Here is a 22,220-nt window from a genome sequence, read left to right as displayed (position 1 = left end):
AAAACAAGTAGGTACCTACCTTTGGTTTGGAGGTTTGCGTACCTCTAAAGTCTAAATCATATTTTTTAGGGTGGCGTACCTCAAAAGGAAAAACGGAACCCTTATAGGATCACTTTGTTGCCTGTCTGTCTGTCCGTCTGTCGTGTCTCTCATGAAAACCTATAGGGTACTTCCCGTTGACCTAGAATCATGAAATTTGGCAGGTAGGTAGGTCTTATAGCATAAGTAAATGAAAAAAATCCAAAAAAGGTGAATTTGTGGTTGCATCACAAAAAAATAAATTGAAATGTGTTTCAATTTCTAAAGTACTAGTAAGTAGTAGTAGTAGTAAGTAGTATCTAAAGTATAGTAGATAAACTATACCTACCAAGTGGGGGATCATATGAAAGTGCTTTACTTGTATAGGTATTCTAAAACAGATTTTTATTTATGTTTATGCACAATAGTTTTTGATTTATCGTGCAAAATGTCAGAAAAAATACGCGAGTACGGAAGCCTCGGTGCGCGAGTCTGACTCGCACTTGGCCGGTTTTTTTAGGATTCTGTATATAGGACAGACAGACAAAAGTGATCCTATAATGAGTTTCTTTTTCCTTTTGACTTTGTGGTACAGACCCCTAAAAATGAGCAGTTGACAGCGTCGATAGCAGTAGGTGCAAATAGTATAGCCGACTGACGTCATGGATGGAATTGAAGCTTTGAGCAGTAAAAGAACCAATTAAACTCTCAAAAACCCTTTATTGCCCTTTATTCTTAGACTTCTTAATCAAACTGGTTGTATTATCGTTCAGCTGCTGGAAGAATGCTTTGGAAGTCTTCAACGACTTGTCATTCGTCTCCGTGCCTTTGCTGGTGTTCCTGTGCTCCGTGACTTTGGCCACGTTGCCCTTTTTTCGTTGCAACTTCTTCTTTTTCCTCCTTTCTCTGTTTTTGTCTGTCTGACTCCTCTCTTCTTTGCTCATCAGATCACCTGAAAGCAAGATTCTTTTATAATTTCTTTAAAACAAACAGCAGCATAATACAGCATCATAATATCATCCATGCAAAGTTCAGAAATTCTTTTTTTTTTTTTTCAGATACAAGGTAGCCCTTGACTGCAATCTCACCTGGTAGTAAGTGATAATGCAGTCAGTGTGGGATTTTGTGTTTATGCCTTTATAACATGACTAGCCGATGCCCGCGTCAATTTAGGTTGATAAATCCTGTGGGAACTCTTAGACTTTTCTGGATAAAAAGCAGCCTATGTCACTCTCCAAGTCTTTTAACTATAACTTACATACAGAGTATGTTGCGGCGTGATTGAAGGACAAACACATTTTTGCATTTATTTATGGAGTGTTAGAAAGAAGTTAGCATAGAGCTCTCTCTGTTCTAATCACATACAAATGATAGAGAAGAAAATCTCAGTGGGCATTTTTTTAAACCATTTTGAATAACCAACCAATCATAAACATGCTTTCAAAAACATTCCAAATTCAATACGAAAATGTTTTCAAAAAACATTCCAAATTCAATTTGAAAACATGTTTTGTTTGTGATTAGTTGGTGACCCAAAATGATTAGCGCCCACTGAGATTTTCGTCTCTGTCATTCTTATGGGATTAAGTAACAGAGAGAGCCATATACTAACTTCTTTCCATGGATAGACTATACAGATTTTAACTCACCTTTTCTTTTCCTCTTAACTTCTTCTGGTGCTAATAATGCAGCATCACTCGTAGCTACTGGAGCGACCTCCTCCATAGAAATAGCTGGTGTATTGCCGACTATTTTAACCTCGGCTTGCGGTGGTTTCGGAGTATAATGGTAGTGGCACAACGCATCTAACTTGGAGAATAACTTAGACATTGCATCACGGATCTCAATATGAATTTCTGGTTCCTTTTCGTCCTCCACTTGTCCAGACGCTGCTTGCTTTTGCTTTAAGTATTCGCTTTCATACACTTGAGCTAAGCTTAATTTACTCTTTGATTGGTCGAGAACTTCTGGTTTCTTAAACATAAGCTGGTTGTCTACCGGTTTCTCTTTTTTAACGACATCGTCCCATGCTTTGTCTTTAATTCGTTGCATGATCAATCCTTCTAACGTAACTGTTGTTTGTTCCGTTATTATCGGTGGGGGTCGTGTTGTTAAGTCAAAATCTAGTACTTCTTCGAGTAGAGAATTCTGTGGGCGTTTTGAAGCATCTATTTCTCCTTTTAACTGCCACGGGGCTTCAGTTAACGTTTTCTCTTCTAGTTTAGATATCTGTTGCTTCAACCGTTGCTGCCTTAGCTCAAATTCTGACTTTTTTTCATCCTTTTCTAATTTAGCATTAACATTTTTACTAGCCACGTCACTATTGTCATCAGATTGACTGTCATCAGACTCAGGTTGAGTGAATCTGACCCTTTTGTCTTTTTTCCTTTTATTTACTTCCATGTCAATATTTTCGTTATCATGTTCACTACCTACATCGTCATTTACACTACCTTCATTATCATTTTCACTTCCTCCATCACCATTTTCATTTACACCATCTTCATTTTCATTAAAAAAATCTGAATACATCATTTCCTTACCTCCGTCCTCCTCTGTGCCATCACTATCCAAATTTTCAAACATATCTATTGACTCCTCATCATCGTCATCTTCTACATTTTTAGTCTTACGTTCTAACTTTTCCTCTTTTAACAAAAATGTCTCCATATCTTGTAGTTTAAAGAACTGATCGTCAACTATAGAGGGCTTACCTTTTGGCTTAGACATGATACTCTTATTAACTTTATCATTTTTCTTTTTTTTAACAATAACTTTTTCAGGTAATACATTTTCACCATCAGATAGCTCGGCATCGAAATCTAAGGCATTTTTTTCATCTATTTCCATCTCAGCTGCATCATTATCTTCAGGAAACTTAATAGGAAACTCTAGATCTTTCGTATCCGACATGCAGTTAGCTACGTCCCATACAAACTGGTCCCAGCGTTGGGAATTTTGCAACTCAATTTGTTGCCATATTTGTTCTTCCTCAAAGTCTTTAACGATGATTTTCTGTAAAGCTTGATCAGTTTTCACCTTACTACGCTGCTCCTGCGATTTTGTAAAGTCGTACAACCTTTTAACCAAGTTTTTAATGTCTTCCTTGATATCGTTCTGAACGGTTAGGTATTTCACCGGTTTATCCGTGAGCGTGTTGAAGCTGTCCAGCATTTTCTCCATTTTAACTCGTGCCATGATGATCGATGCCGTGTTAAACTATGAACCATTCACATAAATAATTATTGAGAAATTTAAAGGAAATAAATCTTGAATTAAAATATAAACACGAGGTTGCTTTTCTTTCACATTATTTTGACTTTGACAGAACAGTCAACAGTTGTCAAGGAGACAAGTGTGCCCTCCCTAGAGTATAAGAGCCCCCGCAGACTTACAATTGCAAGTTGGGCAACTAAATCGCAGAGTATACAAATAAGCACAGTGACTTATGACATCCCGCACATCTTATCCAACTAAATTGTTCAACTAAATAATTGGACATCGATTGTATCAGAATCGAAATTCCCTTCCGATTACGTACAACTAAAAAGTTGGCCAACTATTGGCCGACAGCTTATTAGCACAGGGACCCTATACAAGCTCGCGGACTATCCAACTTAGTTGGTCAGTCGCACGGCAAGATGCATGAGGACAGCACATGCGCACGTGATTTCCCCGCGCCCGGACCATCGACGACGGGCACGGCAAAAGTTGTGTCCTGTTTGAATATCGCTGGACTAATTAAATATAGTAAGCTCATCAAAAGAAGGAATACTCATTCTGTAGTATGAAAAAAATTTATCTGGGTAACATCTCAGTTTAGAATGCAAGATATGATGTTGTCCATGTTCTAATCTATCACTTAATACAGGGTGAACCCAAAAAGTTCTCTTCTGTTTTCGTCTTCTTTTTATTATTATTGCAATGAGAGCGTTTTTTTCCGCATTTTCACGCACACGTCACCGCGCTAGCAACACTGTCACCGACTAAATCAATTTAGTCTGCGTTAGTCTGCGTCTAACAACCGACACAATATAGTTGGCCGATTAAATTGTGAAAGTTTGCGATTTCGTTGTTCGATAGTCGTTCAACTTGAAATTGTAGGTCTGCGGTGGCTCTTAATGTTCCTTGCAAGTGTGTTGTAAGAGCCATAGAGAAGAAAAGAAGAAGAAAAGTCATAGACCACAGGTAATCATTGGTCCAAGCCACACTTGGCCACACTGTATTAAATTGACCACAGAATATGTACTATTACCCTAGGCGGGACTCTATGGAATTGCCAGAGCGCAAGGCTCCTTTCGGACTTCGTCTGTGTTGCTGTTTGCTGGCGCGCGTGCTCTGCCTTTTTGGAGTGTTTTTTTTTTTTTCTAAAAGTGGCCCGGTTTTGTGTTTACTGGTGTTTTTGCTGGTGGAACCAACTGGGAAGCACTCTAAAGGGGCGCCACGCGAGTGTCAGCGAGTGCCGGCACCAAAGAATATACTACTCTCTTACGACTTATATAGTTTTCTTAACTTGTAAATAACTACAAACTTGACATTGGCTTATCTTTGTAAAGCCAGATGAGAGAAAAAAAAGGCTCCTTTCTGTGCTTCTTTCAAACTTCATTCATTCGTTGGCATTTGACATTTCAATGATTTCGACCACAATTTCAACCTTCTCCTTCTTATTTCGTTCAGTTCACCTGTCACCAATCACCATTCTTTTCCTTTTTTTTTTATTTTTAGTTGCGTGACATGAATGTATGTTTATTTTCCCGTTTAATTAATTAACACGCGAAGGATTTAATCTAAAGCTACGTAATTTTATAATTAAACTATGATTACAATAGTATGATCCAAAAGTGCATGGAATCGAGCTAGTGAAACCGTCATTTCCTAGAACAAAAGGTATGTAAAACAATGCTCTCAATACAATGGCTGAATAGTGAAATTTTCTAGTCCAATGACCACCAAGCGAGCCCTGTAACATGTTTAGATTGGACATGATTCCATGTTAATCCTTCCGCCTACATACAACATTACAATAACCAGTTCAAAATGCCAAGTACTGTGAAGTGAAAGGCAAGTAATTTTTATTTCTTCCGCGCTCTTGAGACGTTATTCGTAAATTAGTGGTAAGTAATAAAATAATAACCTCAATTAGAGGGAGCTAGAGCGACGAAACTCTCTGATCCTGAATCGAAGATATGAGTATGGCTATGGTGCTGTGAACTCATAGAAAAAAAAGCTACCTTAGGACTACCTGCGTCAAATGTACAGTGACGTCGACGCCTCGACGTTTTGTTAGAAGTTCCCTGTTGTGAACTGTGTGTCAATGCTAAATTGCTACAATCCATACTATACTAATATCATAAATACAAAAGTGTGTCTGTCTGTCTGTCTGCTAGCATCCGCTTAACAGATTTTGGCAAAATTTGGTACAGAGGTGACTTGCACCACAGGATTTTTAAAAACTATTAATGCTCATAAAGGAAGTTGTGGACTCTAAAATTTAGTTGTGATCAGAATCAGTACCATATCAAGTTTACAATGATACCCACTTGACCTTTATCATTATAATAATGTTTCAGATTGTTATGGAAGCGCCAGACCCCATGGAACTGAAGTATGGAGCAGGCAATGATGTGGGAGGTCTAGAATTGTGCATAGTGTGTGGAGATAGGGCTTCAGGCAGACATTACGGTGCTATAAGCTGTGAAGGTATGTGAGATATTAATATGTTAAATAATATTAATTTAATATGTTTATATGTTTGTAATAGTTAATATGTTTTTTTTTTTTTTATTTATTTATTTTTACAATATTCATTCATACTTACTAATATTATAAATGTGAGTGTGTCTGTCTGTCCACCTGCTAGGTTTTCACGGCCCAATGGTTTAACTGATTTTGATGAAATTTAGTACAAAGTTAGCTTACATTTGGTTAATGGACATTTGGCTACTTTATATCCCTGAAAAATCCTTCTGGTCTGGGGTTTGATCCTGGGCATACAACTGTAACTTTTTAAACTATAAAATATCACTTGTTTTAATCCGAAAGGATAACGTGAGGAAACCTACATGTTCCAGAGTTCTCCATTATGTTCTCAAAAGTGTATGAAGTCTGCCAGTCCATCAAACCATTCCTATTCTAATTCTGAGTGAAGTCTGCCAGGCTGTCTAACCTGTTCCCATTCTAATTCTGAGAGGAGACCCAGGGGCAGTAGTGGGCCGGCGTTATATCGTGGTGATGATGCTGTGTTGTGTTTCTGGCAGGCTGCAAGGGTTTCTTCAAGCGCTCAATCCGCAAGAAGCTTGGCTACCAGTGCCGCGGCACCATGAACTGTGAGGTGACCAAGCACCACCGCAACCGCTGCCAGTACTGCCGCCTGCAGAAGTGCCTCGCCTGCGGCATGCGGAGCGACTGTGAGTGTCAGATGTGTTTACTTCTATTTGTTGACTAGAATACCTGAATTTGTCCACATGAAAAAGGAGTGGTGTAATGTTTCGAAGTTCATGTGAGTTTCTCTATCCCACCAATGCCTGAACAGATTTGAATCTATTGTAGAATAGAATAGAATAGATTTTTATTCAAATTAACTTGTACTTGCTTTTGAATTGACAAAATAATCTACCACTGGTTCGGAATGCTAAGTTGCTGTAAGAATCCTTATAGCATCCTGAGTGGCACTGGCCATAAATTTTTTTAAAAATCAATGTGGCAACATTTTCAAAATATGTATTTTTTTTTAAATTTTAAGTCTATTTTGGCTTACTTGTTAAGCAACAATTCCTGGTATGTTCATTTTTGCATCATGTCATGACCTTGGTCTGATGATGGAGTTGGTGTCTGTTAAACTTAAAGCACCCCTCTTTTTGGGTCGAGGACAAAATATTTTCCCTGGACATTGTATGTAATATCGAGCAGTAATTCTTGCACTGTGTGGACAGCGGTCCAACACGAGCGGAAGCCCATCGTGGACAAGTCCAAGGGAGAAGCGAGGGAGCACGACCGACAGGCCGCCTACTCCAAGCTGCTCGGGTTGGCGGGGCAAGCACAGGTATATATTAAAGAACTGGTGAACATAACAGTGTATATATTAAAGAACTGGTGAACAGAACAGTGTAATAGAGTTTGTATATTTTTTAGGGTTCCATACTTCAAAAGGAAAAACGAAACCCTTATAGGATCACTTTGTTGTCTGTCTGTTTGTCCGTCCATCGGTCCACCGTGTCTGTCAAGAAAACCTATAGGTTACTTCCCGTAGATCTAGAATCATGAAATTTGGCAGGTAGACAGGTCTTATAGCACTAGTAAAGGAATAAATCCGAAAACCGTGAATTTGTGGTTACATCATTTAAAAAAAATTAAAATGTGTTTCAATTTTCAAAGTAAAATAACTATACCAAGTGGCGTGTAAGTCATATGAAGGGCTTTACCTGCACATTCTAAAACAGATTTTTATTTATTTTTATGCATAATAGTTTTTGATTTATCGTGCAAAATTTCGAAAAAAATACCTGTGTACGGAACCCTCGGTGCGCGAGTCCGACTCGCACTTGGCCGGTTTTTTTGTAAAATACAACAAAGATATAAAGTTATTTAGAAGAATTGCTCTCAAAGAACTACCAAACCAGACTAGTAAGAGTAAATTTTATAAGAATGTATACCTCATAAGCGAGCAACTAAAATAATCTTTATCTTTTATCTTTTTCTGAAATGATCACAGATAAATCCAAAGGAAGAGCCGAACGATGGATTCGGTGCGGTGTCGCCGGCCGCGCCCGCGCTCAACTTCGCCTTCGCGGCCGCCGTGGCTTGCGGCATCAACAAAGGGAACCCGGGTGAGAGAAATCTACTTTTTTGATTCTTTTCAACTTTAGGGTTTCGTACCCAAAAGATGCCAAGAGGACCCATTACTGAGCCTCTGCTGTCCTTCTGTCCGTCCATCTGGCTGTTAGTGGGCTGTAATCTCGTCAACCGTAATAGATACAGTTTTTAAATTTTCACAGAATGTGTATTTCTGTCGCCACTATAACAAAAAATAATAAAAAATTTAAAAAAGTCGCCATGAAAATAAAAAAAGTCATAGCATGGATAGGTGACACGGCCATACTGACTATCGAGAAGGGAATCATAACTTATAGGGTAAGTACTTTCCGTTGACCTAGAATCATGAAATTTGGCAGGCAACATCTTATATCACAAGTAAAGGGGGAAAAATCCGAAAATTATGAATTTGTGGTTAAAGTACAAAAAAAAAAAAATATTATAAAGCGTTATTTCTTGTACGATGGATTCATACCTTTTTTTGGGGCATGTATACGACACAGTTGAGCATGAAGATCTGGAGCATCAACAATGTTTCCTCGTAAAATTCGACACATAGTTTTTAGTTAGCCTGTTTACACTTCTGTCGGCAATCCCACTGACTGCCATTTTTAACCCCTGACCCAAAAAGAGGGGTGTTATAAGTTTGACGTGTGTATCTGTCTGTGGCATCGTAGCTCCTAAACTAATGAACCGATTTTAATTTAGTTTTTTTTCTTTGAAAGGTGGCTTGATCGAAAGTATTCTTAGCTATAATCCAAGAAAATAGGTTCAGCCGTTTGAAAGTTATCAGCTCTTTTCTAGTTACTGTAACCTTTACTTGTCGGGGGTGTTATAGATTGTTAATTTACACTTGTTTTTTTAGTGTCTCCGTACCTAGGCGCGGGCACCCCGGGCGACGTTGATGGTGCCCGGCGCCAGCAACTCATGCTGCAGACACAACTCGCTAAGAACCTCTTCAAGATGGGACAGTTTGGTAAGTCTAATATCCACAACTTGAACAGTGTGTGTTGCCAGTATATATGGATTCCAGACATGGTTGTTAACTATGTAATTATTATTGTAATTATTATAAATATTATTGTAAATTGAACAATTGAAAAGAGCAACCGCCGAGTTTCTTGCTGGTTCTTCTCGGTAGGAACGGCATTCCGAACCAGTGGTAAATTATTTGACGATTCAAAAGCACTTGTAAAAGTTTATTTGAATAAAAATCTATTCTATTCTATTATATTCTATGAACCCCATAAAAAATGCTCAGAGTTAATATTATAGTATAGTCCCAGTGGGCAATGAGAGAGTTATACTTGGAGTTGATCTATGTGATCAAATCAGGAATGAGGTCTGTAAGGTTCTCTTACAGAGTAATTGTTGTTGTTGTTGTTGTTGTTTATTTTAGTGGCTTTTTGTTGTGCTACACAGCACAATTCACTTCGCCAAAGACGTGTTGTTTGGAGAAAACACAAAACTCTTACAGAGTAACTTATAGTTTTAAGGCTTTGCGGTATCGACGATTTAGAAACCTAGAAACCTGCTAGATAATTGCATATAATTTATTTATTTTTCTATTTCGGTACACTAACAGCAAATTCACAAGGCGCTTAAATTAGTCTTTTTCTATGTGACACGCCACTTATACTTAGGTATACACAACTATTGTAGGACAAACTAAGAATGACCGATTGATTTTGATAAATAGGTGCAATAAACGAGTACTTCCAATCCGCGTACGGCGCCACGCCCCCGGAGGTGCCGCTGGCCGCGCTGCACGCCGCCGACACTCAACAAAACGACAGTGAGTTACCACTTCTATAATGAGTCCATGAACTCGTGACAAGTACCAAGTACCAACACCGTCCTCAGCGCATTGGCTTGTAGGCTGGATGGCCCTCTCTGGAGGACCTGAAATGCTGCAGATGTAGTCAATAGGGCGCCTACAAGGTAGTTTTCAACTAGAAGTAAGTCCTAACATAGTTTTTGATGCCCGCAACTTTGTCCGCGTGAGTTTAGGTTTTTTAAATCCTGTGGAAACTCTGCTTTTCCGGGATTAAAGTTACCTATGCCAATTTCCGGGACTCAAACTACCTCTGTACCAAATTACATATTATAAATTGGATACACGGATGAGCCTTTAAGAATCCCGTGGGAACGCTTTGATTTCCGGGATAAAAAGCAGCATATGTCCGTTCCCGGGATGTAAGCTAACTCTGTACCGAATTTCATCAAAATCAGTTAAACTGTTGGGCTGTGAAATTTAGCAGACAGATAGACATACGATTTAATTTATAATATTAGTATGGAAGTATGGATTATAAGTCGCATCGGTAAAATTCGCAAAAGGCGCAATCTAGCGCCGACGAAAACCGAATCTACACCAATGAATTACAGACCTTATTGCTTGATGTTATAATTTTAAACACAAGAACAACAGAGAACCCTGATAACATTACACTCCTCTTTTGAGCAGTTGTGTAAAAAGCAACTTGACATTTCCTGGGTTGCCAGGTTTATCCTGAAAAATAAATAGTGTTGGGACAAAAAAAGACTGACATGAATTGCCTACTGTCTCAATATGATAAGGATCTATCATTGCTAGAAGTGATTTTAACACGCACCTCAGGCTTTCCATAAAAACGTAGTTAATTTGGTTCTAATGAGAATATGAACAAATGATACTCAGTGTCTGTTTGTCAGATTTCCCTAAATGTGAAGTTCAATAATTGCAAGGAAGAGCATGTCAAAGATTTGTAAATCCCACTCGATACGGTAAAAAAAAATTAGAGCCCCATATCTGCATCCGCCACATTGAATGTCGCCCGTACCTTAATAACGAATCGATTGACACCTCGTTCATCAAAATCAGCTCAGCAGTTTAGGTGCTACGGTGGAACATATCAATCATCTTCCTTTTGGCTTTGCCGTATTCAGATAAAAATTACTTGGCAACATAGACATAAGCAAAAGTTTTATCAGTATGGCCGTGTCAAATATCCACGCTTCTAGGTGAGGAAGTGGGCATACTGAGCACAGCTGAAAGTCTCCAACTGCCGTTACAACTGCCGGCCGGATGCCCGCCGGCGCCACTGCGGCTGCACGCCGCGTGCGAAGCCGGGGCGAGACTACTAGCTGCGTGCGCAAGATGGCTCCTAGCTTTACCTGCTGCTAATAACTTATCGTACGTATTGTATTTTTTTTTTAAATCTTTATTTAAAGAGATTATTCGCTGGGCGAATATGCCTCTCTATATAGCTGCAATATAGTGCATTCTAAATCAAAATTAATCTAGATTAAAATCTAGCCAGTAATTATCATCTTATAAATACTTACATATGAAAGAAGGTATTGTGTTTACTTTTATCTACGTATTTATGCTGAATATTGGAAGCTTAGTATAATTTTGAGGTCTTTTAGCTCTGTCAACTGTCATAAGTACGGTTCACCTTTAAGTCCGATTCACACCAATTGCGTACACGTGACACGTGCGTAGTGACGCGCGTAAACCCCTAACACACCGGATTACGCATACGTCCACGCTTTACGCAAGCGGTGTGCCATGTTTCATACAGTTCCATACATTACAACGCAATAGTACGCGCTACGTCTATGCTTACGCAGCCTGTGTGAACGAGCTATTAAGCTAAGTACTAAAATCGTACTTTTGACATGACAGCTGACACAGAGCTAAAGCAGCGAGTGAGGTCTCAAAATACACTTAACTTGCATGCATTTAACTCCACGGAATTCAAGCGCATGACGTCGGAAAGGAAGTATAGCTTCGCTTCAACATATTTTTTAACCCCCGACCCAAAAAGAGGGGTGTTATAAGTTTGTCGTGTGTATCTGTGTATCTCTCTGTGGCATTGTAGCTCCTAAACTAATGAACCGATTTTAATTTAGTTTTTTTGCTTGAAAGGTGGCTTGATCGAGAGTGTTCTTAGCTATAATCCATGAACATCGGTTCAGCCGTTTGAAAGTTATCAGATCTTTTCTAGTTATTACTGTAACCTTCACTTGTCGGGGGTGTTATAAATTTTTAATTTACACTTGTCCATAGATTCGAGATCCAAGTGACCCTGATGCGTAAATGTTGGCCGGAGCTGTTTGTGCTGGGGTTAGCACGCTGGTCGCAAGCGCTAGGGCTGGCCACTCTGCTGCCCATGCTGTCCAGTCACCTGCAGAGCGAGCTGAGGGAGAGGGCCGACTCCCGACACTCGCAGCCTGCGCAGCAGACCACGCCAGACCTGTCGCATCCAGAGGCGAGTTCTTTTTTTTTTTCTTTTTCTCACGTCTGGCTTTACACTGATTAGCCAATGTCAAGTTTGTAGTTATTTACAAGTTAGGGAAACTATATGTATAAGTATGGACTTCGTCTGTGCCGGCGCCCGCCGACATACACGAGGCGCCTCTTTAGAGCGCTTCCCAGTCAGTTCCACCACCAATAAACACCAGCAGAACACAAAAACCGGCCACTTTTCACAAAAAAACACTCCAAAAAAGCACCGCACGCGCGCCAGCAAACGCCACCACAGACGAAGTCCAGGCGAGTTCTTTTATGTTGAAACCGCCAATTTTTAGGGTTCCGTACCTCGAAAGGAAAAACAGAACCCTTCTAGGATCATTTTGTTGTCTGTCTGTCTGTCTTGTCTCTTAAGAAAACCTATAGGGTACTTCCCGTTGACCTAAAATCATGTAATTTGGCAGGTAGGCAGGTGTTATAGCACAAGTAAACAAAAAAATCCGAAAACCGCGAATATGTGGTTCCATTACAAAAAAAAAAAATTAAAATGTGTTTTAATTTTCAAAGTAAGATAAGTATACCACGTGGGGTATCATATGAAAGGGCTTTATCTGTACATTCTAAAACAGTTTTTGATAATTTTTATGCGTAATTTTTGGTTTATCGGTCAAAACGTCGAAAAAAATACCTGAGCAAGCCTAAAAACCCTCGGCGCGCGAGTCTAACTCGCACTTGGCCAGTTTTTTAACGTTCAAAAATGTATTTTTCCACAGATAACGATATCGGATTACTCGGACGAGCGTATAGAAGAGGTATCTGCGATGCTGTGTCGCCTTCACCAGTTCATCGGCCACATGGAACAACTGAGGCTGTCTGACCGCGAGCACGCGCACCTCAGAGCCTTATGCCTGTTCTCACCAGGTTAGTGTCTCTCTTTCTGTATTACTCCAGCTCTCTCTATCCCTCCCTTTCCTTCTGGCTACTGCTTTGTCTTTTCCCTCCATCTGCGTTTCGGCGATGCTGTATCACCTTCGCCAGTTCATCGGTCACATGGAACAATTGAGGGTACAACATACACATACGCGAACATAGGCATCTTAGAGCCTATCTGTCTCTCTTGCTCCTGCCCTGCCTATCTCCTGCCTCTCGCTCTTACCCTCCCTCCATCTTGATTCTTCCCCCCACCCCCTCACCCTTCCCTATTTGTGTAGTAATTCCCAAAGATTACTTAGATTTTACGTCTGTTTAGACAGATGTAATGAAAACTGGGGGCTAGGGCCGCTGACTTAAGATCCATAGAAGGTTTCCGTAATGACGAGATTAAAGTTTCATCCTCAGATGGAGTACCAGAGTTTCTGACGCGCAAACTGCAAGACTACCAGTCGAAGGTTCTCCGTTCTCTCCGCACCACGTGTCAGCCCGACGACGAGCGAGTCGCAACCCTCCTGCTGCAGTTGCCGGTACGTACTTCTGTAACCTAAATACATACCATACCAGACGAAGGTTCTCCGTTCTCTCCGCACCACGTGTTTTCAAAAACAAATAACTACACTTGCGGCTATATAATTTCTGAAATCAAACTACCGTTTGTGGCTTTATAAAATGTGTGTGCATTCTATAAACTTTTAATTTTGTAATCGTTTTGTACCTATTTTTTTATTCAAATCAAATCAAGTTAATTTTGCAATTTTGTGGTTAAATAACAGATAGTACAATATTCAACAACTAGCTGATGCTAGCGACATCGTTCGCGTGAATGTAATTTTTTTTAAATCTGTAGGAACTTTTGATTTTGCGGGATAAAAACTAGCTTAAGTGTTAATCCAGGATATAATCTCCTTTTCAAATTTCAACTAAATCCCTCTAGTAATGATTGTATGAAGGAGTAACAAACATACACACAAACTTTCGCCTTTATAATATAAGTGAGATATTTTTCAATATTTTGTTAATTTTTGGCGTATATTATTTGTATTTTAGCTCCTACACAAAATATTGTTATTTGTAGTGTTGTGTATTAAATTTTTTTATTTTTTATTTTGTGGAGCTAAATAAACTTTATTTTTCTCTTTTAGTGTACAATAAAGCATACTTAATTCGTTGTTATTTGGTGTCCAGGTACTACGCTCGTTCAGCGCTAGCTTCATCGAGGACGTGTTTTTCGTCGGCTTCGTCGGTGACGTCAGCATCGACGACGTCATCCCGTATTTACTTAACGCAGAACGCTGATAGGACTTTTTACGACTTAAGTTATTCAATAAGAGTTTATTAAGCCCGGACCAAAATGCGACATTGCGGCATGCAAGTGCGACATTGCGGCACGCATGCCTGCCCGCAAAATTCAAATTTAATTTGCTTTTTCACAAAGTAGGTTTACGGCATTCTAATTCCGCCAATGGCAGTATCATCTCCACATGTTTATATAAAAATCTTTACTTGAAAGAGTCCAATTTAAGAAATTAGCTATAGCATCAACTAATTTGTAACTAACTCACGTCAAACTCATTATTTTGACTAATTTCTTAAACTGAACACTTTCAAGTAAAGATTTTTATGTAAACCTGTGAAGATGATACTGCCATTGTCGCAATTAAAATACCATAAGTCTACGTTGTCGTATTAGTTTACAAATTGCGAATAACCAAATTAAATTTGAATTTCGCGGGCAGACCCGTCTCATGCCCCTTAAGGGATTGAAAGTTGTGGTCAAAGTAGTTATTTTAAAATTAAATTTTATTTTAGCATTAAGTTACTTAACTAACTTTATTTTTAAATACATATTTGTAAAGAAAAAACTTTAGTATATTTAATTATTCATTTATTTGTTAAAAATATTTCAATAGTACCGCTTTTCTGAGCGATGCTAACAATTTTTTAACGAACATATTAAGGCGCCATCTCCACGGGCGAGAGTAACGCGATGAGTCCGTCCTACTAATAAATAAAAAATAAATAAAAAGCTTTTTATTTCTTCTCTAATTAGTAAGAACCTCAATAGCTCAACGGTTGAGGAGCGGACTGAATTCCGAAAGGTCGGCGGTTCAAACCCCACCCGTTGCACTATTGTCGTACCTACTCCTTACACAGCTTTGCGCTTAGTTGGAGGCGAAAGGGGAATATTAGTCATGATTAGCGTTGCTAATAATCTTAAAAATAAAAATAATAATCTAATAATCTTAGAGCGCTAAGAATATAATGTAAATAGTTGTAAGAGTTATGCAAATAAAATAAACATCCGCATCCGCGTGACTATCCCAATTGATTATTAGTATTGTAGGACTTCGTCTGTGTTGGTGTTAGCTGGCGGGCGTGCTCTGCCTTTTTGGAGTGTTTTTTTTTTGTTAAAACTGACTGGAAAGCGCTCTAAGGGGGTGCCGTGCGTATGTCGGCGAGCGCCGGCACAGACGGGGTCCATACTTGTATAGTTTGTTACAAATAACTACAAACTTGACATTGGCTAATCTTTGTAAAGCCAGACGAGAGAGAAAATAAAAAATTAGTATTGTAGATGCAGATGTGGATGCCCAAATCAATGCGTAAGCTTCGCAATTGCGGGTGAGGATGCGAATATCGGAAACATCGCTAGTCTACTAGTGCAAATATACATACATAGTAAAATAGTTAATTATATACAAACATACATAGTTAAATACTTACAAACATACAATCATAGTTAAATATATTCATGATCATAAAATATAGTCTGTCATACGCGAATTAAAAGTTTTACTTCAAAAAAAATAACACGACTCCATTCTTTCTGTATTCCAATTGTACGATATTTTTGCGGCACATATTTAATCATAGCAAAATTAAAAATATACCCAGCTTATGCGTTAAATTAAATGAGAACACGATATACTTACGAGTGAAATGTTATTCCATCTTATTTTTGATGGATTTCCGTACGGTTTTTGCAAGATTTGACCGCACATGACGGCATTTTTGACAGTCAAAAACACGAGCGATACGATAAAGCGTGTGCGGCCGACTGATGACAAAGTTCAGAGACTTTTGCCAATTCTCTGGAATTTGTGTGCGCATTTTTTTCCTTTGAAGTTTGATGGGCCCATCTCTACATATCTATGATGCATAGTGAATTCCGCAGTCCTTCCGTTGCCGGAATGTATGTACTCTGTGTCCGTTGCTTCTGTTCCTTTCACTTCCTTTGATAATGGTCTGTGACCATTGCCAGCTGATGAAAAATTCTGCATTTATTTCTGGTGTGTTAGATATTTGAATTGAATGGACTGGATATAGCACGATTAGCCACGAAATATATTGCAGCATTGAATTCATGCATAATTTATGACACTGTAATTTTAAACTACCAGGCGGGTCTGCCCGCGAAATTCAAATTTAATTTGGGTTTTCGCAATTTGTAAACTAATACGACAACGCAGGCTTATGGTATTTTAATTGCGACAATGGCAGTATCATCCTCACAGGTTTCTATACAAATCTTTACTTGAAAGGGTCCAGTTTAAGAAATGAATTCTGGTATCGTCTAATTTGTGAGAATAGTTGATACAAGAATTTATTATTAAATTTGAATTTCGCGGGTAGGCCCATCTCATGCCCCTTAAAAGAGCTAGAACCCAGAGCCGTAAAACCAGTAAATTAAAAAAAACGGGAATAATTAAAATCACTTAGAATCACATGTCATTGGCACAGAACATAGTACACGGTTATTGGTCTGTGAATAAAATGGCGAGCACTCACTTTCCTGAAAGGGATAAAAATTTAAATCAACATCATCATCACTTAGTAGTTAATATTGCTCATTTCACTTCACCGATCGGGTCGGGATCTTCTACAAGTTACTAGTGAAAATACTATAATTTGGTAATACCTACTTTATACTCGATTAATTAATTTTACAAAAACATTGAAAATGCGGTGTTGTGTGCCTTTCTGCAATAATACTTCAGACTATGTGATCACATCAGACGGCAAGGGCATCAGTTTTCATGGGTGAGTATATTTACATTCATTCTTGTTATTGAACTGTAGAATGCTGCGCTGACTTCACAATTCAACGCCCGTCGTTTCAAGTGGCAGGCCCCTTGATTCATTACCCCGCCAGAGGATATTTTGGGAATTCATACGTGAATTCGTCTGGTTAAGGTTTTTTCCAGCTAATAGTAACCACCTACCAATTTTTCACCAGTACAACACCCTCATGAATAAGAAACTAATAAGGGGTAAAGATTTAATTAAACTGTATAAGTACCCAACCCTTCGACGCTCTTAGCCAGCTTCTATCTTATACTGCATCGTTGCTTACTACAAGTTGGGATCTCAGTCCAGGGCTAGACTTGTTATGGATTACAAAAAGAAGTCACTGATACAAGTCAGTTTTCCTTACAGTTTCCCCCGTGAAGGCGGCCTCCGTGTTGCTTGGCTCAGCGCCCTCGGCATGCAAGGCAGTCAGCTGCCAGACTCTGCCATGATCTGCTCGCGCCACTTCCTAGATGATGACATTTGCAAAACAGAAGGTGGATTCAGGCAACTAGTTGCTGGTGCTATTCCTTCAGCTGTGCAGGTAACTTGGCATTTGTTGCAATGGCCATTGAAAAATGTGTGTAAATATACAAATTTGATTTTACCTATGGGTATATTTACAGGTTTGCATGATATGCCTAGACACTGACAGCAAGCTGTTTCTTATGCGCAAACACAAATTGGAAGAAGCATATGAACAGTTAACTGGACATCCTGTTGTAAGTTGTTTCTATAGTTATACATAACACTCTCAATAGCATGTAGCAAAGTTAATTCAAGTATAAGTTTGAACCTACCTTTATGCTGCTGTTCACTGACAAATGCTTGTGATAAATCTGTAAGCTAAAGATATCTTTGAATAATTGAATTAAATGTTTCAGTTGTGTGATGCAGGAAACTTAAAACAAACATTCTGTGTACAATGTGCTCAGAGATTGAGAAACTTTAGTAAGTTTAGAGACAAGAGCTTGAGAGCCCGTGCACTGATGATGGACTTAGTTGACAAACATGAATTAGTGAGTACTTTATGCCTTTTACTATTAAACTAGCTTTCTCTCAATTTTCCTTTCTTTTGTAAATCGAGCAATCCTACTAATATTATAAGTGTGGATGTTTGGATGTTTGTTACTCAATCATGCAAAAATGGCTGAACGGATTGGGTTGAAATTTGGAATGGAGATAGATTATACCCTGGATTAGCACATAGGCTACTTTTTATCCCGGAAAATCGAAGAGTTCCCAAAGGATTTTTAAAAAACCTACATCCACGCGAATGAAGTCGCGGGCATCGGCTAGTCAGTAAATAAACAATGTACTCATTCAATAGTTGATTTGTTTCAGATAACAACACAACATATACAGATGATTGACCGCACACAGCACCAACTAAAGAGTAACATCGTGTGGACTGTGCTAGGTACCAATCCCTGTGACTTATACATTGAACATCCCTCGGAAGACAAACAGATAGAATTAGGGGAAACCATACACAGCATTGAAGTAAAAAACGAACCAAGGGATGACTCTATGTCAGTTGATGGAGACACAGAAGTGACAAATGAAGATGACAATAAGGTTTTCAGCAGATTTGTTGCATCTAATGAAGGCTGCTTATCTGATGAAAATATGAGGTTGCAAGCACAACTACTGGATGAAGCTGGTTGCAATGCTCTGAAGGAGAAAGCACCAACTACACAACAAGCGGCTGAGCGCACCGACCACTCACTTGCTTCACTCGGCACTGAGAACAAGTCAGTACACCTTGCAATACTAATGACGTTTCTATGATGTTAAACTGTTCTAGTGGCCCCCAGTACACTCTAAACACATTGTATTATGCTTCACAGACTGAGCATTTGGAAGCAAATCGATGAGCCTCGTCCTTCTGCAGACTTGCCTCTAACTGTAGGTAAGTGACGCGTGAGTTAGTTGTACATTCGAATATTTTTATTGTGTCATTAACTCAACGCTGACATAATTATTATACAATAGGTTAACACCAAGTCACAAAAAAAAATCTAAAATATATGAACAAGATAGTATTAGCAATATGCAATCGAAACATGTGAAATTTCAATTTATAAAATTAAATAATAAATTGTATAATTCATTTCAAAGATTTTTCACTTTTTTTATCTGTTGTTCAAATATTTGAAACGCACAAAGCTGTAGCCGCCATACAAACTGTAATGTCACATGGATTGTAGTTGTAATGTATTTCACTAAAATGCTCACAGCTCATGAACCTTAAAAACCGGCCAAGTGCGAGTCAGGCTCGCGCACCGAGGGTTCCGTACTCAGGTATTTTTCCGACATTTTGCACGATAAATCAAAAACTATTATGCCTAAAAATAAATAAAAATCTGTTTTAGAATGTATACGTAAAGCCCTTTCATATGAAATTTATTACTTGGTATATCTTTATCTTTGAAAATTGAAACACATTTTAGTTTTTTTAAATGATATAACCACAAATTCACGGTTTTAGATTTATTCCTGTACTTGTGCTATAAGACCCTACTACCCACCAAAGGAGGTTGGCGAATTTGGACCCAGCATTTTTAAAAACCGTTCAGATTTAGATATCATTTAATTTTTCTGTGTAAGCCTGTTACTTTTAGAAGATGGGGATCAAAAATATAATTATTCACAAGCACACATTATAAATAACCTTTACATGGCAATACAAGTGAATATCTTTGTTCTCCCAACTTTATTTGATAGACTTTGATGAAGTTTTTCGTTAGACTGGTTTACTAGAACAAGCATGAGAAATTTAATTCGTGAACATGGGCTTGAGCCTCACGGTTCTATTAGTTCGGGTCTGAAACTCAATGGAATTCGCCAATCTCCTTTCATGATTCTAGGTCAACGGGAAGTACCCTAGATTTCTTGACAGACAACAAAGTGATCCTATAAGGGTTAGGTTCTTCTTTTTGAGGTACGGAACCCTGAAAATGGCGGGTCGCGGTTTTCGCGTAAAGAGTTGAAATACAAACTAAATGCATTTTTATTGCACTTATCAATCAAATAAAATTTTTGTGAATTTTTTGAAAGTTCATTTGTCACTTTCGGATCAAATTAAGACAATTTTGAAAAAAGGGTAAAATACCCTATTATGTAATTAGTAAATATTATGTCTTGTTTCAGTGGCTCCCTTGTCCGCGAGACTTGAATCAGATAATGCAAACGAGGTGCACGCTACTGAAGAAGCCGATACATTCGGGGAAAGTGAACGAGACCCTGAAACTAACAACGGCGAGGTAGCTGTCAGTTACAATAAGACACACATAAACATTGATACACTAACTAATTGTGTAGTCAAGTTATATGATTGTAAAAAGTTTAAAGCTGTGCCTCAACAAGAAGGATCGCTGATGAAAACACAGAAAGCTGTTAGTTCCTATGAAAACCCGAATATTGATAATGTCCCTATGACAACAAACATTAAACCAGTCATTGATGAAGTAAGAGATTATAAGCGTAATGTATCAAAATTGTTGCAAAGTGAAACTGATTGTTCAAATAATAGCATCGATGTACAACTTAATATTGCAACCGAAAATAATTCAATTACATTTCCTGAGAAAGAATTGTTTATTTGTGACGTTTGCCGCAAGATGTTTAAACAGAAAAGTCTCTTAATTAAACACATCCAGACTCATAACCAAGTAAAGTATGAATGCAAAACAGTTAACATGCAACGCTCCACAGCATTAAAGCCTTATGCTTGTGATTTATGTGAATATAAATCTGCTTCTAAAAGCAATTTACGTGCCCACATGAGAACTCACACTGGGGAAAAACCTTTTACTTGTAACTTATGCAATTATACAGCAAATAGTCATTTAGTGAGGCACTTGAGAACTCACACTGGGGAAAAATGTTATTCATGTAATTTATGCAGTTATAAAAGCGTGCAAAATTGTCACTTAGTGAGGCACATGAGAACTCACACTGGGGAAAAGTGTTATTCATGTACTTTATGCAGTTATAAAAGTTCGCAAAATTGTCACTTAGTGAGGCACATGAGAACTCACACTGGGGAAAAATCTTATTGTTGTATGTTATGTGATTATAAATGTTCAACAAGTACTTATTTAGCAGCGCACATGAGAACTCACACTGGGGAAAAACTTATTTGTAAGTTATGTAATTATGAAGGTTCAACAAATGGTTCTTTAATTACGCACATGAGAACTCACACTGAAGAAAGGCCTTATTCATGTAGTTTATGCGAATATAAAAGTGCACGAAATAGTCATTTAGTGAGGCACATGAGAACTCACAGTGGGATAAAACCTTATTCTTGTAAGTTATGCGATTATAAATGTTCAAGAAATTGTCATTTAGTTGTGCACATGAGAACTCACACTGGGGAAAAGCCTCATTCGTGTAGTTTATGCGAATATAAATGTTCGCGAAGTAGTAGTTTAGTGAGACATATGAAAACTCACACTGGAGAAAAACTTTATCCTTGTAAGATATGCAATTATAAAAGTTCAACAAATGATTCTTTAGTGCAGCACATAAGAACTCACACTGGAGAAAAGCCTTATTCATGTAGTGAATGCGGATATAAATTTGCACAAAATAGTCATTTAGTGAGGCACATGAGAACTCACACTGGAGAAAAACCTCATGCTTGTAAGTTATGCGCATATCGATGTGCAGTGAAAGATGCTTTAGTTGTGCACATGAGATCTCACACTGGGGAAAAACGTCATTCGTGTAGTTTATGCGAATATAAATGTACACGAAATAGTCATTTAGTGAAGCACATGAGAAATCATCATGAGAGAAAAATTAACATCTAATAAAATCTATGCTTTATTTATAAATACTAATAAATAAAATTGAAGTGGAAATACTAGGTACCTCATATTAAGCTCATATGGTTATTTGGACTACCATAACTGAATGACATGTGTTCGCGTCGAAATTAAAGAGGACAGTGGCAACACCGTGTGCTGTGTAGAAAAAGAAAAGTGACAATTGTGATTTATATTATAACCTTTAAAATCTAAAAAATCCATAAAAAATCAAAAAGTAAAAGTATCTATGTATTGTAAAAGGAATAAATTGTATTGTATTGGTCAATTGGCTTCCAAGGAGTTTTAATTAACAACATGTTTGTAATTTTTTTTTT

General features: G+C 38.2%; 4 protein-coding genes across 5 annotated transcripts in view; 3 read left to right on the top strand and 1 right to left on the bottom strand.

Moving 5' to 3' along the window:
* Positions 1 to 718: 718 nt before the first annotated feature.
* Positions 719 to 3,361, bottom strand: LOC123877203 (U3 small nucleolar ribonucleoprotein protein MPP10). The gene is made up of 2 exons (XM_045923747.1): positions 1,668 to 3,361; positions 719 to 970 (listed from the first exon to the last, which is right to left on the bottom strand). The coding sequence occupies exons 1-2, from the start codon at positions 3,214 to 3,216 to the stop codon at positions 738 to 740; spliced, it is 1,782 nt and encodes a 593-aa protein (XP_045779703.1). The 5' UTR covers positions 3,217 to 3,361; the 3' UTR covers positions 719 to 737.
* Positions 3,362 to 4,187: 826 nt separating this feature from the next.
* Positions 4,188 to 22,220, top strand: part of LOC123877198 (zinc finger protein 569-like) — a 32,776-nt gene continuing 14,743 nt past the window's right edge. The window contains exons 1-2 of the mRNA XM_045923730.1: positions 4,188 to 4,192; positions 5,490 to 5,495. The gene's annotated coding sequence lies outside the window, so the exon portion shown is untranslated. The remainder of the gene's footprint in view (positions 4,193 to 5,489; positions 5,496 to 22,220) is intronic.
* On the top strand, positions 4,697 to 14,327 carry LOC123877205 (nuclear receptor subfamily 2 group C member 2). Of its 2 annotated transcripts, none has more exons than XM_045923749.1 (12): positions 4,697 to 4,905; positions 5,589 to 5,718; positions 6,276 to 6,425; positions 6,954 to 7,060; positions 7,730 to 7,844; positions 8,696 to 8,806; positions 9,530 to 9,625; positions 10,834 to 11,005; positions 11,885 to 12,086; positions 12,841 to 12,988; positions 13,406 to 13,527; positions 14,186 to 14,327. In XM_045923749.1, exons 2-12 carry the CDS (start codon positions 5,595 to 5,597, stop codon positions 14,294 to 14,296), a joined length of 1,458 nt encoding a protein of 485 aa, XP_045779705.1. In that variant the 5' UTR covers positions 4,697 to 4,905; positions 5,589 to 5,594; the 3' UTR covers positions 14,297 to 14,327. The 2 variants fall into 2 exon arrangements, with proteins under 2 accessions (XP_045779705.1, XP_045779704.1); XM_045923748.1 differs by having other exon boundaries at positions 6,951 to 7,060.
* On the top strand, positions 16,747 to 21,994 carry LOC123877215 (zinc finger protein 271-like). The gene is made up of 7 exons (XM_045923763.1): positions 16,747 to 17,041; positions 17,438 to 17,612; positions 17,695 to 17,790; positions 17,953 to 18,087; positions 18,413 to 18,822; positions 18,919 to 18,980; positions 20,222 to 21,994. Exons 1-7 carry the CDS (start codon positions 16,962 to 16,964, stop codon positions 21,886 to 21,888), a joined length of 2,625 nt encoding a protein of 874 aa, XP_045779719.1. The 5' UTR covers positions 16,747 to 16,961; the 3' UTR covers positions 21,889 to 21,994.

This window comes from Maniola jurtina, chromosome 23 (genome assembly GCF_905333055.1).
Source record: "Maniola jurtina chromosome 23, ilManJurt1.1, whole genome shotgun sequence".
Taxonomy (NCBI): domain Eukaryota; kingdom Metazoa; phylum Arthropoda; class Insecta; order Lepidoptera; family Nymphalidae; genus Maniola; species Maniola jurtina.
Note: the sequence above shows the minus strand (reverse complement) of the source record. Positions and strands in the feature narration are given on the sequence as shown.